Source organism: Prionailurus viverrinus, chromosome A1 (assembly GCF_022837055.1).
Source record: "Prionailurus viverrinus isolate Anna chromosome A1, UM_Priviv_1.0, whole genome shotgun sequence".
Lineage (NCBI taxonomy): Eukaryota > Metazoa > Chordata > Mammalia > Carnivora > Felidae > Prionailurus > Prionailurus viverrinus.
Genome location: NC_062561.1, coordinates 124379470 through 124396573, shown reverse-complemented (window position 1 = coordinate 124396573; position 17104 = coordinate 124379470). Strand labels below are relative to the sequence as shown.

Here is a 17104-nt window from a genome sequence, read left to right as displayed (position 1 = left end):
CAAGGATTAACCACACTGTAGCACAGCATGTATGAGTACTTCACTCCTTTTTATGACTGAATATTATTCCACTATATGAGTATACCATTTTGGTGATCTGTTTATCAGTTGATGGACATTTGGATTATTTCCACCTTTTGGCTACTGTGAATAGTGTTGTCATGAACATTCATGCACAAGTTTTTGTTTGAAAATACTTTTCTATTTTTGGTTATATACCCAAGAGTGCAAGTGTTGGATATTATAATAATTCTATATTTAACTTGTTAAGGAAGTGAACTATTTTCCACAATTACCATACCGTTTTGTTAATTATCTTAAAAAACAAAACAAAACAAAACAAAACAAAACAAAACAAAAAAAAAGGGGCACCTGGGTGGCTCAGTTGGTTAAGCATCTGCTTCAAGTCGGGTCATGATCTCACAGTTCATAGTTCAAGCCCCATGTTGAGCTCTGTGCTGACAGCTCAGAGCCTGCAGGCTGCTTCAGATTCTATCTGTCTCTCTCTGCCCTCCCCTGCTCACACACACTCTCTCTCTCAAATATAAATAAAACACTAAAAACAACTTAAAAAGCAAAAAACAAAAAAACCCAAAACCTATCCTAGTGAGTGTGAAGTGGCATCTCTATGTGGTTATGACTGGCATTTACCTAATAACTAATGATATTGAGCATCTTTTTGTGTGCTTGTTGGCTAATGGTTTATCCTCTTTGTGGAAAAATGTCTATTCATTCTGTCCATTTAAAAATTACATTATTTGTCTTTTCTGTTTGTGAGTTATTGAAAGTTCTTTACATATTCTGGATATTAGACCCTTATGAGATATGTGATTTGCAAATTATTTTCTCCCATTCTGTGGACTTTACTTTTTACTTTATTTACTAGTGGTGTCTATGAAAGCATAAAAGTTTTTAATTTTGATGAAATCAAAATTTATTCACTTTTCCTTTTGTTGCTTCCACTTTCATTGTCTTATATAAGAAATGACTGCCAAATACAAGGTTATGGGGGTTTATATCTATGTTTTCTTCTAAGAGTTTTATGGTTTCAGCTCTTCTTTTAGGACTTTCATTTAATTGTAGTTAATTTTTGTATATGGTGTGTCTGTTTCATTTTTTAAATGTTTATTTTTGAGAGAGACAGAACACGAGCAAGGGAGGGGCAGAGAGAGAGAGAGACACAGAATCTGAAGCAGTCTCCAGGTTCTGAGCTGTCAGCACAGAGCCCGACATGGGGCTCAAACTCACAAACCATAAGATCATGACCTGAACCGAAGTCAGATGCTTAACCGACTCAGGTACCCAGGCGCCCCTCATTTTTTACCTGTGTCTATCCCACTGCTCCAAGAGCATGTGTTGAAAATCAAATGATGAACAAACTGAGGGTTGATGGGGGGGTGGGAGGGAGGGGAGGGTGGGTGATGGGTCTTGAGGAGGGCACCTTTTAGGATGAGCACTGGGTGTTGTATGGAAACCCATTTGACAATAAGTTTCATATACTGAAAAAAAAAGTGAGTATTTAAAAACCTAAGTTTTGTTTGTTTTGTTGTTTTTCAAAAAAAAAAAGAAAAAAGAAAATCAACTGATGACAAGTGTATGGATTTACTTCTAGACTCTCAATTCTATTCCATTAATCAAACTCTCTATGTAATCTGCATGTTTTAATTTCTTTATCCACAAAGTGAAGATAACAAGAGCACCCATTCTCCACAAGACTATAATTAGAGATTAACTGACAAAAGATACAGGAGGAACTTAGCTAAGAGTACAGCACACAGTACACACTCAGGGAGGATATTACAAGTTTCATTATTATTTTTATTATCATCTTCAACATTCTCACAGACTGTTCCCTCAAATTTCTGGTCTTCTGCATTTCCTTAGGCATAATACATCATCTTAAGTTATTTTTAAATAAACGGCATGGCTTCTTATAAGAACTGTACTACAATGAAGACTAGAAGCAATTCTTACCACACATATGGCAATAAATATTATTAAAAAAAACAATATAAAACTATAAAAGAATATTTAACAGACTAAAGTGAATAAGCAATTTTATAAGGGGCAGGGGGCGCCTAGATGGCTGAGTCAGTTAAACATCCAACTCCTGATTTCAGCTCAGTTTGTGGTCTCACAGTTCATGAGTTCGAGCCCCAGGTGAGGCTCCACACTGACCATGCAGAACCTGCTAGGATTCTGTCTCTGTCTCTGTCTCTCTCTCTCGCAGCCTCCACACTGACCATGCAGAGCCTGCTTGGGATTCTCTCTCTCTCTGTCTGGTCACCTTCCCTCTCTCCCTCTCAAAAATGATAGACTTAAAAAAAAAAGAAATTTTGTAAGGAAAACTACACAGAAATGTTAATCCTGCTGCCCCATTTAAAGTGACAAAGTAACACTGGTAGGCATCAATGAAACACTAAGCACTGGCAGAATTTGTTTATGGAGACAATAGAGGCTTAAATATTGTTCCCCATCCTCCACTCCAAATCACTTCTGTGCTCAGACCACTTAACTAATGAATCAAAAGTCTGAGACATTTTAAGAAGTCACATGCATTTTGTATCTAAGATTCTAATTACAGCCATACAGAACTTTGTAAGTGTAGAGAAACCTGAGTATAAAAAGCTGGTTTTACTACAGTGTAGCACCATAGGAAAGCCTCAGTATCTTAGGAAACAGCATGTGACAGATATTCTCATAAACTGTTAAGACAGCAACCAATTTCCTCCTTTTGAGGGAGAGGCAAGGTGGTGGTTCCAAAAATATATTAATGTCCTATAATATGTGCACAGATATAGACCTGGGAGTGATGGGGAATTGGACTGCTATTCCCAGTATTGAGCAAATTTTCTAAAAGATTAAAGTTTAAATGGCTTTACTGATCTGTATAGCAATGCTATCAGTAATTAAAACTACTAAATGAGCATTTAACATAAATTATCTCATTTAATTCTTATGAACTGGATGAATTAGATATTATCCAAGTGGGTGATATGAGCAAACTTAAGGCTCAGATAGTCTTGAATCAAACCCATATTTAACTTCACAACTCTTGCCATTAACCATTGCGTTATCTATTAATGACACTAAACAAAAGATTAAAATTGATTTAGCATTTTGCCTTTCAGTATAAGAACAGTGAAATCCTAGAAGTTTTTCTCTATAGCCCACTGGAAAATCTAATGTGGACTCAGTAAATCAAAATGAAAAACATCTCATGTATGCCAGCCATCTAAGTTTGCAAACCACAAGAAGGTATAAAGATTAATTCTATACTTCAAAGACAACAGTCTCCATTTTCATTTGGATATATTTAATATGATGAAAATAATACCAGCTCTCTTGAAAAGGTTCTAGCAGTATCAATAGCAAAAGGAATTATACCCTTCTTAGTAATAACTGAAAATGAGAACAAACTGCATTTAAGATGTATTCTGCAATTTTAAAGCACACAGCATAGCCTTTATCACCTAAAACCATCTTCTCCTACACCAACATGACTCTTGGGTCATACCACTCAGTCCTGCAGACTGTAGCAAAGGTGGTACAATTCTGTCATCAATTCTTTTTCAGTACTTAAATTTCTACCTCTTTCACATTAAACTTTTCTACTCAACACTTAATCTTTTTATTAGTGTCAAAAGGTCAGAAAAAAAGAGGTCTTTCTCCTTTAAAAACATAGGTAGGGAAAGCAGGGATAATTCAAGTACAGGAAGAATCCAGTGTATGTATAGTAGCAATACCAGGAGTTGCAGATTATGTTATTTACAATCCCTTTAAAAGGCAAGTCAGTCAAAACCACCCTGAAAATAACAGCAGCTAGGGCTCAGAGAGACAGAGAACAGGGGATTGAGAAATGATAGTAATGTTTAAGTTCACGGAGTAGGTAGCCGAGACTTTGTCAAAGTCATATTTAATAAGCTGAGTCCAGTGAGAAGTCATAAAAAGGGGTTTAAATAAATGGGAAAATACTGACTTCTCACTCTATCCCCCACCATATCTGGCATACTTTCTAAGGAATTATAAAAGAATAATATAAAGTGAAATTAAAAAGAATTTGTTGGTTGTTAGAATACAGTATTTTTATAAAGAAAAAACATGAAAGGTTGGTGTACCAATGTGCCTCCTATTTCTCTTGGTTATTCAGTAACTAAACCAATCTAACTAATGGCTGTGTATGTGTGTATATAATTATCCCATTCATGCATGACCTAGCAGTAACTGCTTAGTAGGAATATTTAAAAAAAAAATCTTTTATGTTTATTTATGAGAGAGAAGGAGAGACAGAGCATGAGTGGGGGAGGGGCAGAGAGACAGGAAGACACAGAATCCAAAGCAGGCTCCAGGCTCTGAGTTGTCAGCACAGACCCTAATTTGGGCTCGAACCCATGAACCATGTGATCATGACCTGAGGCAAGGTCGGACACTTAACTGACTGAGCCACCCAGGCACCCCAGTAGGAATATTTTAAAGTTTAATTCTTTTTATTTAAAATATTAAGCTGGCTTGTAACCGTATATGTGTTTCAAAGGCAGCATCGGAAATTTCTACATATGAAGCAAAATTAATGAATGCCCTAATCTGATAAAAATACTTCCTTAATTTACATCCAAATCCACAATGTACTTAAATCTTACTGATACTGTTTTTTATTCTATTATTATATATAATTACTTTGCAGGAGAAGGATTTATAACCCCTTTAAAAATATGCTTCCTTGACAAAAGAGAATCATTATTCTCTTTGCTAAGGTCATAATTATTCACCAAGACAAATGGCATCAAATACTTAACAAGAAAATAATAAATATAATCTGAAATTACATACATTTGCCATTAATTTTATAAGATGTATTTTAAAAATTCAAGTTTTGTTTGTGGTATTTAAAGTAAAGGTAAGTCTTAAAACCAGCCAGCTCAGGGGCACCTGAATGGCTCAGGTGGTTCGGCATCTGACTTCAGCCCAGGTTGTGATCTCAAAATTTTGAGGGGGATCTCTCTCCCCCTCAAAATAAATAAACATTAAAAAACTTTCCCAAGGGGCGCCTGGGTGGCGCAGTCGGTTAAGCGTCCGACTTCAGCCAGGTCACGATCTCGCGGTCCGTGAGTTCGAGCCCCGCGTCAGGCTCTGGGCTGATGGCTCAGAGTCTGGAGCCTGTTTCCGATTCTGTGTCTCCCTCTCTCTCTGCCCCTCCCCCGTTCATGCTCTGTCTCTCTCTGTCCCAAAAATAAATAAACATTGAAAAAAAAAATTAAAAAAAAAAAAATTAAAAAAAAAAAAAACAGCTTAGCTTAGCAGCACGAGTCCAAGATTCTAATCCTAATTATGCCACCAATCAAACGTATACCCACAGATACTGAGTTAAACTTCCTTTATTTATTCTTAGGCCTTTATTTTTTTTTTCAGTCTTCAAATATTTTCATTAGAAGGTCATGTGTTGCCTTCATTTATTTTATTTCTAATTACTGTACATTTACTTTTATGAAAACAAAGCCTGCATTTTCTAATACAAAAAAAAAAAAAAAACCCTAAAAATTGTTTCAGGAATGCAGAGAAATATCCAACTTACATAGTGAAAATGTACACCATAAATACTGCTGCAGTGCAGTCATATCTGCATTTCCCTTATTTATTAATTATCTTGTCTGGGATGTCTGGGTGGCTCAGTCTGTTAAGCGCCTGACTCTGGATTTCGGCTAAGAGTCACTGTGGATTTCTCACAGTTCAGGAGACTGAGCCCCCACATTAGGCTCTGAGCTGTCAGCACAGAGTCTGCTTGGGATTTTCTCTTTCTGCCCCTTCTCCACTTACACACGCCTGTGTGCTCTTTCTCTGCATAAATAAATACATAGTTTTAAAAAACTATCTTGTCTGAAAACATAGAATATAAAGAACAATTACGAAAAACAGACATTTACAGATACTTATAAAGTATTGCTCAGAATAATCTGTTGGCACTGGATAGCCAATCATAGCACAGCCACAGTAGCAGGATACACATATGCCCTTTGGTTCATACCACTGTGCATTATTTGGAATATTACTTCCATATTGCTAAGTGCTATCATAACCATTCTGGTAAGTGCCCATTGGATTACCAGTCCTAAAACTGGTAAAGAGACACAAAATTACTTCCAAAGTTCCCACAGGTGTGAACTGCAGCACTATAAATACCATTCTGACTTTTTGCCCCAAAATCTCTTAAGCAGACTACAGTAACCTCTGTCCTAATTTTACTTCTGTCTAAAGGTATTAAATCCACAACTTTTGCCCAGAGAGTATCTGTCCCAACGGTGATCCTTCATGCCTCCTCTACTCCTGGAACAACCAGAACCTCTGTCTTCAAACAACAGAAGCAAACTGGGAATAAGTGCTCTTGATTAGAATGAGGAAGCACAGACATAAGGTCACTCACTTGCTTTATTTTATTAGGTGTAAAAAAAAGTGTATGCTGTGCCTGTTTTGTGCGATGTACTGCGAGCAGCTCTTCCAATTTAATGAACTCCTTGAGGAGTTAGGGTAATATCCAATGACAAATTTCACATCTTCCACATCTAGTCCTCTGGAGGTGACATCTGTAGCAACCAGAATAGGAGCTTTTCCATGTCTGAATTCATTTAGAACCCAGTCATATTCCTGTTGACCCTTGTCACTATGGATACCCATGGTGGGACACCCATCTCTCATTTATCTAGTAAGCTCATCACATCTTTTTTTGGTTTCAACAACAACAAAAATGGTCTTATTGTACTCCTTTCTCATGATCTCTTCTATTAGACGAGTAAGTTTTTCATCCTTTTCTGCATCATGACACACACCTACAATGTGAAGAATGTTGTGGTTTGCAGTCAGTTCTACTGCACTAATGTTTATACGAACGTAGTTCTTTAAGACAATCTTTAACATGCTGTCTTACTTCTTTGGGCCAAGTCACACTCCACATTAGGGTTTGCCTGTCAGGTCCTATCTGATCCACAATCTTCCTTATTTGGGGCTCGAAGCCCCTATAAGCATTCCATCTACTTCATCAAGGACAAGATAGGTGGTTCTTCTCTGACTGGTTTTCCACACTCTATAAAGTCTTCCAGGTAATGCAATACAGATTTGCACACCTCTCTCCAAATCACAAATATGTGGTCCCTGAGGAGCACCACCATAGATGCAAGTGGGCTTCCACTGACATGCTCTACAGTATTCAGCAGCTACCTGCTGTACATGTTAGGCCAGTTCTCAAGTCGGTGCCAGCACCAAGCAAACACACCCATCACCTCTCTTTAGGAATGGCTGATGGATGTGGAGGAGAGCAGGCAGCAAATAAGACAATGTTTTCCTGGATCCAGTCTGTGCTGCTCCAACCATATCCAATCTACTTGGAGTTAGGAGCTATCAATGACCTTGTAACAGCAGCATGTTCAATAAAATTTGATCTTACAATGACAACCATTACATTTGCAGGCAAGTTAGCCTCATAAAAATTCAGAACGGACTTTGGGCACTTGTGACCTCTAACTGCAATGTGTAATTTCCTTATGCCTTCTATATGTTTCCACCTCTTGTACAGTGTGCCTCGCCAAACCTCACTAAAAATTTGTCTCAAATTTGGGCGGCTCATCAAGATCCCACTTCTTTTTTTGACTAGTTTTCCCCCAGAATTTCCAAACTTCTTTCCAGATAGATGCCCTGCCCTACTTCCCTCAAATCAAAGTGCACCAAACCTGTGGGTTTCTACTACTTGTTCACTGGCTGGTGACAAATATTGTTTTACAGTGATAGTCATTTTGTAAGACAATATTTGGAAAGTTATTTCCTCAGTATCTCTGGTTAAGGACATGGAATGGTATCATCCAAAACCAGATCTGCTTTGTTTGTGGCCATCAACTGGGGTTGCTGGGGACAGGACAAACAAAGGTATCTGGGGGCTCAATCTTTCAGTGATTAGCGAATGACTGATCCCACATGGCTGGTAAAGTCTAATCAGAATCTGAAGGGGATCTATCATCCATGATCTATCATCCATGTAAAGGTAAAGAAAAGAAAAAGAAAAAATAAATGAACACAGTTGGATGTTTTAAGCCTTTTTCCTTTAAGGCACATTATTAAAATTCATTTACTTTTGGCTACATAAAAATTGAACTGATATAAAAGTATCTCAAATTTGCCTTTATTGTTAAATGTATCATAGCACATTTATAAAATGGAAATGTTATGTAGTTATAAATATCATACTTTCAAAAAATACTGGAAATTAAATTTTAAAAAGCCAGAGCTGGTAATGAATGTAAAGTATTGACACAAAGCCAAGGCATAAGGTAAATACTTAACAAAAGGTACTAAATATAAATACCATTGTTACTTTTATAAAAACTGTATACAGTCATCTTCCCCCTTATCCACAGTTTTGCTTTCTGTAGTTTCAGTTACTTGTGTTCAAATGCGTTCTATAAACAGATGATCTGTCAGAAGGTCAATAGTAGCCTGACACTACATCACAATGCCTATGTCATTTACCTCACTTTGCCTCATCAGGTAGGCATTTTATCATCACAAGAAAGGTGTGTACAGTATAATAAGATATTTTGGGGGTGGGGCGTGGGAGGTTGGGAGGGACAGAGAGAGACAAAGAGAGACAGAGACAGAGACAGAGAGAGAGAGAGAGAGAGAGAGAGAGACCTTATTCACGTAACCTTCATTACAATATATTGTTACAACTCTCTGTGGTTTTAGGTATCCTGTGGGAATCTTGGAACACATAACAACAGTGGTTAAGGAAGAACTAATGTACTTAATCCCACTTAAAAAAAAAAAACAAACATTTGTATGAGAAAGAAAAAAACTTTGAAGAACTACAAAGTGTTGTGGCTGGCTCTGTAGGAGGTTACAAGTGATTTTAACTTTCCTCTTTATCTTCTGCTCAATTTTCTGGGGGCTTTTTCTTTATGACTATGTATTATTTTTGTAAGATCTCCCCAAAACAGTATTTTCAATCTTTGCCTCTGTTTTGGATTTTAATCAGCTCTGATGATCAGCCAAAATATCCTCTAAGAATCAATTCTACTTGAAAAGAGTTACCACAGAACACTTAGTTTCTGAACTTCAGAAAGCATTATCATACTAGGAGCTAGAAATTCTAAAAAGGCTGAACTCAAATCCCAGTTGAAGTATTAAATTTCCTTAATCATTTATAAACTTGTGCTGTGGCACTCTTTTATATTGAGAAAACATACAAGGGCAAGGCTAATACACACATGCTTCTTACAGGCCAAATTTTAATATACCAGGCTTTTTGTTGTATCATGATTCATCAACATGAGCTATAACGTAATATGACTATAACACTAAATTATATTAAATTTGAACCAACTATAAAGGTATTCTGACAGAGTTTTCTTACTTTTATTTTAAAATGTTCTAGTTGGTTATAATAATCAGATTGTAGTACTCACTTTATGTAAAAACAAGATATAGCTAACCAGAAAATAAACAATGGCCTAGCAGCCAATAATGCAGTAATTATGCTATTACTCTACTAGCTAAATAGACTGTTACAGTAATTTTATACTTACTCTCTACTACTCCTGGAATTGCTCTATAATGTTGAAACTGGTAAAAGGACTTTTCCAACATGTACTCAGGATTAATTTCTTCTACACGTAGCAAGTTCAAAACCATGTTGTAGGTCAAATGGAAAGCACTATTTAGAGGATCAGCTGAGCCCTAAGAGGAAAAAAAAAATGTCAATGTTGTAACTTTTTCAAATAAATTTATACAGATGCCAATTAAACTGCTTAACAATTTAATCCATGTTAAGGAATACTATAGAAATGTATTAAATTATTTCCTTTAAATGACCAACACAAAGTGATAAAACAGTTGAGATTTGGGAAAGGGAAGGGGGAAAAATCCTCTGACTAGGAACAGCAGTTCTTAATTTTTTTTTTAATGTTTATTTATTTTTGAATGAGAGAGAGATGAGAGTGTAAGCAGGGGAGAGGCAGAGAGAGAGGGAGACACAGAATCTGAAGCAGGCTCCAGGCTCTGAGCTGTCTGCACAGAGCCCAACGCGGGACTCAAACTACAAGACGTGAGATCATAACCTGAGAGCCAAGGTTGGATGCTCAACCGACTAAGCCAACTAGGCACCCCAACAGCAGTTCTTAAAATACTGTTCTTGGGGCGTCTGGGTGACTCAGTCGGTTAAGCGTCCGACTTTGGCTCAGGTCATGATCTCACGGTCCGTGAGTTCGAGCCCTGCACCAGGCTCTGTGCTGACTGCTCGGAGCCTGGAGCCTGTTTCGGATTCTGTGTCTCCCTCTCTCTCTGACCCTCCCCCATTCATGCTCTGTCTCTGTCTCAAAAATAAATAAACATTAAAATTAAAAAAAAAAAATACTGTTCTTAAAATAAAAGCCAAGTATGTTTAGCTTTCTGCCTTCTAGGCACTTCATAAGGTTACACTTTCTGGACTCCTGGTGTGTGGGCCAATAAATTGTAGTGATGTGTCACTTTCTGGCCAAGTATTTAATTGCTGGTGTGAAAATCCATCTTTTTCCTTCCCGAATTGGAGTTAGTAGACACTGTGCTATTGAGCCATATACTGCTCGCTATTCACTTTCTGTTCTATGTATATATGTAAATAGATTCACCAAGTTTAAAAATGACCACATCTACAAAGCATGTGCCAATCACTATACTAATCACTTTCAATAGTAAGTTTTCAATTCACAATATTCCTAACAAAACCAATTTACTGTCTTAATTTTAAACAAGAAACAGGTTCAGAGATGTGAAGAAACTTGCTCAAGCTAAAGAGGTAGGAGGATCCATCTTATGGAGTCTGTGGGCTAAAATCCTCCTAGAGGGCAAATTAAATTGCAACTTACTTCACATCCCTATCTTTTCAATATTCAATATTCACATTACTAAAATTATAGGAACCCTCAAATACTGATCAAGTATTTCTCAACTTTTTATATATTTAATTTGATCAGCCAAATTATAAAATTTTTAAATCATGTATCAACAGAAAGCCTAATAAAAGGGTCACCTAAACTTTAACCTGGAACAACGGTAGCCAATACTAAGTAGTTTTTTAAGCATTATTTTACATTTATTTATTTTTGACAGAGAGAGATACAGCACTAGTCAGGGAGGGATAAAGAGAGAGACAGACACAGAATCCGAAGCAGGCTCCAGGCTCCGAGCTGTCAGCACAGAGGCCGACGCAGGGCTTGAACTCACAAACCGTGAGATCATGACCTGAGCTGAAGTCAGACGCTTAACTGACTGAGCCACCCAGGCTCCCCTTAAGGATTATTTCAGTTTACAAGTTGCTCACTGAAAGGTAGTACGATTAAGAGAGCTACATATCAATTTTCCAAAGCAGATTTGTAATACTACCTTTCGAATGGTATTCCACTTCTAATGATTTCTGAAGTTGTAGAGTACATGGTTCATTCAGGCAAGGAGTATAAAAAATTGCCACTCTATTTTTGCTTTTTGAACTATAATAGTGGAAGATAGAAGAAAATGCATAAACATGGGTCTTTCCACTTCTTCAAAAAAGGTCCATAAGAAATCACATACTCAAGGTATGTTCTTCCTAAAGTTCCAAAAGCTTTGAAAAACCAGGAAATAAATTTCATCTTCCTTAGCCGTTAACAACATAATTCAGGTTGAAATGAACACACAACTGTTTATAAGCAGAAAGCCTGGATAGTCTCTTACAAAAAGCACAATATGTTCTGTAAGAAACCATTAAGTTGAAATTTCATTTCAGAAATTATGGAATATATATGTTTTTGTGATTATACTGGAGAAATGTAAAGGATCTCTTAACTGCTAAAAAATAAAAGATACATTCACCAGTCTTTCTGGATATTATACACACACTTTCTGTCTGACCCAACTTTTCATTTAAGAAAACATTATAATGAATAGTTGTTTTGTTTTTTTTTTTGTAGCTCACATCAAGTATATACAAAAAGAACAAGCTCCTGTCTTATGTCAAATTCTATCTGAATAGATAAAAACTCTGACCATAAATAAGAAGCAACAGATGGAGGGGAAGCCGGCTGGCTCAATCAGTAAAGTATATAACTCTTGATCTGGGGGTCATGAGTTCAAGCCCACGTTAGGTGTAGAGATTAATAAATATACTTAAAAAAAAAAAGGCAACGGGGGCACCTGGGTGGCTCAGTTAAGCATCCGACTTCAGACCCCGATCAGGGTCATGATCTCCTGGTTTGTGGGTTCAAGCCCTGCATCCGGCTCTGTGCAGACAGCTCAGAGCCTGGAGCCTGCTTTGGATTATGTCTCCCTCTCGGCCCCTCCCTTGTTCACACTCTGTCTCTCTCTCTGTCAAAAATAAATAAACATTAAAAAATAAACATAATAAAATAAAAAGTTTTAAAGGGCAATGGAAATGAAGGTATTAGATAAACAAAAGAGGACACTGTAACAAGAGCCATTTTGGGAAGCTGAATATGTTTTTATAATGGGTGGTAGAAAACTAGTCAAGCTAAAGAGGCTAAGAAAGAAATTACTAAAATATTTTAAATGTAAGATCATTAAATGATTTACATGCACAAATATAGAACTGTGTATGCATGCTAAGATACTGTAAATTGCAACAAATAACCTTTAGCCAACAAGCAATGAACAGATGTATTCTGTCATTTTTCTGGCTAAGACTACTTAACCCAACAAAAGGAAAAATGATTAAATGTGACAAACAGATCCAAATTTTACCAATGTACACAGCATACTAATTCCTTTAATATACAGTGACTCTGAATAATCTGTGTATTTTAATTATTACTTGAGAAAATAAACATTCCATTCAGTAAAATCCTATTACTTAAGGGCGAATCTCAATTATTGACATTTAAAGGAAAATAAAACAGACCTAAGGTTATAATGATTTATAAGTTCATATACTGTATTAAGTATGTTAAAAGAATAGGGCACCTAGTGGCTCAGTTAGTTAGGCATCCGACTTTGACTCAGGTCATGATCTCACAGTTTGTGAGTTCGAGCCTCACATCGGGCTCTGTGTTGACATCTCACAGCCTGGAACCTGCTTCGGATTCTGCGTCTCCCTCTCTCTCTCTCTCTCTGCCCCTCCCTGGCTCACACTCTGTCTCTCTCAAAAATAAACATTAAAACAAAACAAAAAAAAAAGTTTGTCAAAAAAACAATTTGGCATGTGCTGTCATGCCAAATTCTGTCTGAGCCAGTAACTGAACAATCTATTTGCATGAAGTACTGAGAAGCAGTAGTAGCACATGGTGGTTAGGAGCATGGACTCTGAAATCACATTGCCTTACTTTAAAAGCAGGATTTGCCATTTAACAAAATGACTTTGGAAAAAATTCTTAATTTCTGTATGCCTTATTTATTTATAAAATTGGGATAGTACCAGTAATTATTTCCATGCCTAAAATATGTAAAATATTCTAAAACTATTAGCTGCTATTGTTCTGAATAAGTTGCCTACAAATTCTTTAACAATAGTAAAACTACCTGAAAAAATCCTAGGGGACAAAAAAAGTAGTAGGGCGGTTAGTCTCAATAAACGTGTCCAGAAACCTAGAAATGTAGACACATATTTGCTTATATAACAGCAATATTATCAATAAGCAGGTACTATACCCTTTCAACAAGTCAAACTATACAGTATTCTAAGTGAGAGGTACCACTAGTACAACATTCACTAGTATGATTATAAATCAAAAGGACAGGTAATAACAAGTGTTAGCTAGAATGCAAAGAAATTACAATCCTCATACTTTGCTGGTAAGATTTGCTGGTAAAATGGTACACCTGCTGAGGAAAAACAGTCTGCCAAGTCCTGAAAAGGTTAAACATAGAATTACATATGACGTTGCAATTTTACTCGTAGGTATATATGGAAAAGAAGTAAAAACAAGTTCACCTAAGAACCTGTAAAGAAACATTCATAGCAGCATTATTCACAATAGCCAAAATGTACAAACAACTTCAATATACATCTGCTGATAAAGGGATAAACTGTACTAAATCCACACAATGGAACAATATTCATCAATAAAAAGGAATGAAGACCTGGTACATATTGCAATATGGCTAAACCTTGAAAATATGATGCTAAAGAAATGCCAGATACAAAACATCACATATTATCTGAATACATGTATATGAAATGCCTAGAATAGGCAAGTCTATAGAGACAAAGAATAGGTTAGTGGTTTGCTTAGGGGAAAGGAAAGAGGAAGGAAATGGGGAGTGATTGAATGGATATAAGATTTCTTTTTGGGTTGATAAACATATTCCCAAACTGATTGTAATGATGGTGGCAAAACCGTGAATATATTAAAAATCAGGAATATTGATTAATGTATGCAATGTGAATAATATCTCAATAAACCTGCTTTAAAGAGTTAATTTAAGAAATGATGGAGTGGCATCTGGGTGGCTCAGTTGGTTGGGCATCTGACTTTGGCCCAGGTCATGATCTTGCGGTTCCTGGGTGTGAGCCCTGTGTCAGGCTCTGTGCTGACAGTTCAGAGCCTGGAGCCTGCTCCGGATTCTGTGTCTCCCTCTCTTTCTGCCCCTCACCTGCTTGTCCTCTGTCTGTCTCTCTCTCTCACTCAATCTCAAAATGGATGGATATTTTAAAAAATTAAAAAAAAAAAAAAAAAAGAAAGAAATGATGGAAAGGGGCGCCTGGGTGGCTCAGTCGGTTAAGCATATGACTTCAGCTCAAGTCATGATCTCATGGTTCGTGAGTTCAAGCCCTGTCTCAGGCTCAGTGCTGACACTTCAGAGTCCAGAGCATGCTTCAGATTTTGTGTCTCTCCCTCTCTCTCTCTGCCATTCCCTAACTCTCTCTCTCTCAAATCAAATAAACATTAAAATAAAAATGATGGAGAAATGGGAACTTTTGCGTACTACAACGGTCAGAATGGATATTCCTCAAAAAATTAAAAAAAAAAATAAGAACTACATATGATCTGGCATTCTATTTCTGGGTATTTAACCAAAAGAATCAAAATTAAAATGGTGACCAGATACTAACACTCCTATGTTCAGTGCAGTGCTATTCACATAGCCAAGATGTGGAAATAATCTAAATGTTCATCAATAGGTGAATGGATTTTAAAAAAGGTGGTATATACATAAAATGGAATACAATTGAGCCTTAAAGAAAAGAATTCTGCAATATGTGACAACATGAACTTTGAGGACATCATACTAAATAAAATAAGCCACAGAAAGATAAATACTGCATGAATCCACGAATATGATTTTTCTGAAATGGTCAAATTCATGGAATCAAATAGTAGAATGGTGGTTGCCAACAACTGAGGTGGGGTATAAAAGGTTAATTACTAATCAAAAGTCATAAACTTTCAGTCAAGCAAGATAAATAAGCTCCAGAGATATGACATATGATAGTGTACCTATAGTCAACAATAATATATTTTGAAATTTAAAAATTTGTTGACAGTAGATCTCAACAGAATATTCAAGAATTAATATTTTTTCCACAACAAAATTTTTGAAATGAAAGACAAAAGAACTTTTAAACTTAACAGGTGCACTTTACATGCAGAAATGCCAAGTAAATGGAATGAAAAATCTGTACTAAAGGAACCAGATACTGTCATTAAAATCCTGCTTCTTACTATTTAGCAACCTGATTCAATTTTTTCCATATATAGATCACAAGGAAAGAAAAATAATGTTTATTATATCTGGCACAATTTGAAGACTAAAAATACAAATTTCTAATCTTGTGTCATTTTCTCTACATGAAGAACTAAAGTTACATGGACACTTAAAAACAGGTTTCCAAGTGGTAATCTTTAAAACATCATATGATAGCTATGAATATGTACAGATAAACTTTGTCTTCAAATAAAAAAAACATATACTCTTACATATATTTGCTTTAGCATATAAGACTTCCCACAACCATATCTCAAATTCTCCTTGTTGTTCCCAAGTCTTAGAAACTCAAAAGGGTCCATTTCAGAGATAATGACCCATGTATGAAATTAACAAGTTTTGAAGCTTTAGCTAATGATCTGCCAGTTAATTTTATATTTTTAATTAATGTTGAGTTTCCCATCTTACTAACAGTTTTCTCTAGGAATTTTTTTATTAAGTTCTTACTGCATGGAGGAAAAGGAAAGCAACCAGGCCAAACTTCCCTGAGAAGTTCTCCAAGATAAAACAAAAATAAAACCCTTAAGACAATCCAAAACAAAAATACTAAACACGCAAAATGAACAGGCTAATTTGAAAAAAGCTTAAAAGTTGAACTTTGTTTGTTGGGATATTTATGATCCATCAATAGCATTAGAATGCTAGACTGCAGAATTAATTTATTAAGCTATGTGGAGTTACAAAGCTAGGGGAAGGTAATGGCCCAAAACAGTGAGAGTATGTGCCCTACTCAGGAAGAGCAATTTGTTCAGTGGAGAAGGCAGTTAGGGAAAGTGTCTTAAATTGGGAGGGCAAAGTAAATATTTCTGCCTTCTGTGGGGATCTTTACATTCCCTCCCTCACATGAGTTGATCTTTACTTATTATAACAGAAAGTAGGATACAAAAGTAGGGTATAGCACTTTGAGCAGTTACTGTTTTCTACCTTTCAAGCACAAATGGTTTAGTAGATTAACTCATCTACTTAGAAAGGTATTGGAACTGACACAACTAATTTCAAGGTACCTCCTGAAATAAGTTTCTCAAATTTCTGGTGAGGCCACAGAATCTTAACTCAGTTACCTTAAGTAGCTGTTTTCCAATCGTTGGGCTCATCTTTTCATCCACCATAAGAATCACAATTCCTCTATCATCCATTCCCCTCCTTCCAGCTCGACCAGACATCTGAATGTATTCACCAGAGGAAATCTGAGTGAACATAATTAAAAACACAGAGTTTAGGAGAAAACCTGGTGAAAAACATATTCTTAAATCAGAAAAATACACAAAACACAAGTTAACACATTCCAAAAAAGGGAACGTAACTGACAAAATCACCTTTTAGGAGTTTAAGTGAAAACACAAAAATGCAAATATTACAAGGGCACCTGGGTGGCTTAGCTGGTTAAGCATCT

General features: G+C 36.3%; 1 protein-coding gene across 1 annotated transcript in view; it reads right to left on the bottom strand.

Annotated features, from left to right (window-relative positions):
* The window catches only part of MTREX (Mtr4 exosome RNA helicase), a 110541-nt gene that overhangs the window by 53800 nt on the left and 39637 nt on the right, over nt 1–17104 (bottom strand). Inside the window, exons 15-16 of the mRNA XM_047854282.1 lie at nt 16773–16898; nt 9567–9717 (exon numbers count right to left, since the gene is read on the bottom strand). Of these exons, the coding sequence (XP_047710238.1) occupies nt 9567–9717; nt 16773–16898 (277 nt within the window). The remainder of the gene's footprint in view (nt 1–9566; nt 9718–16772; nt 16899–17104) is intronic.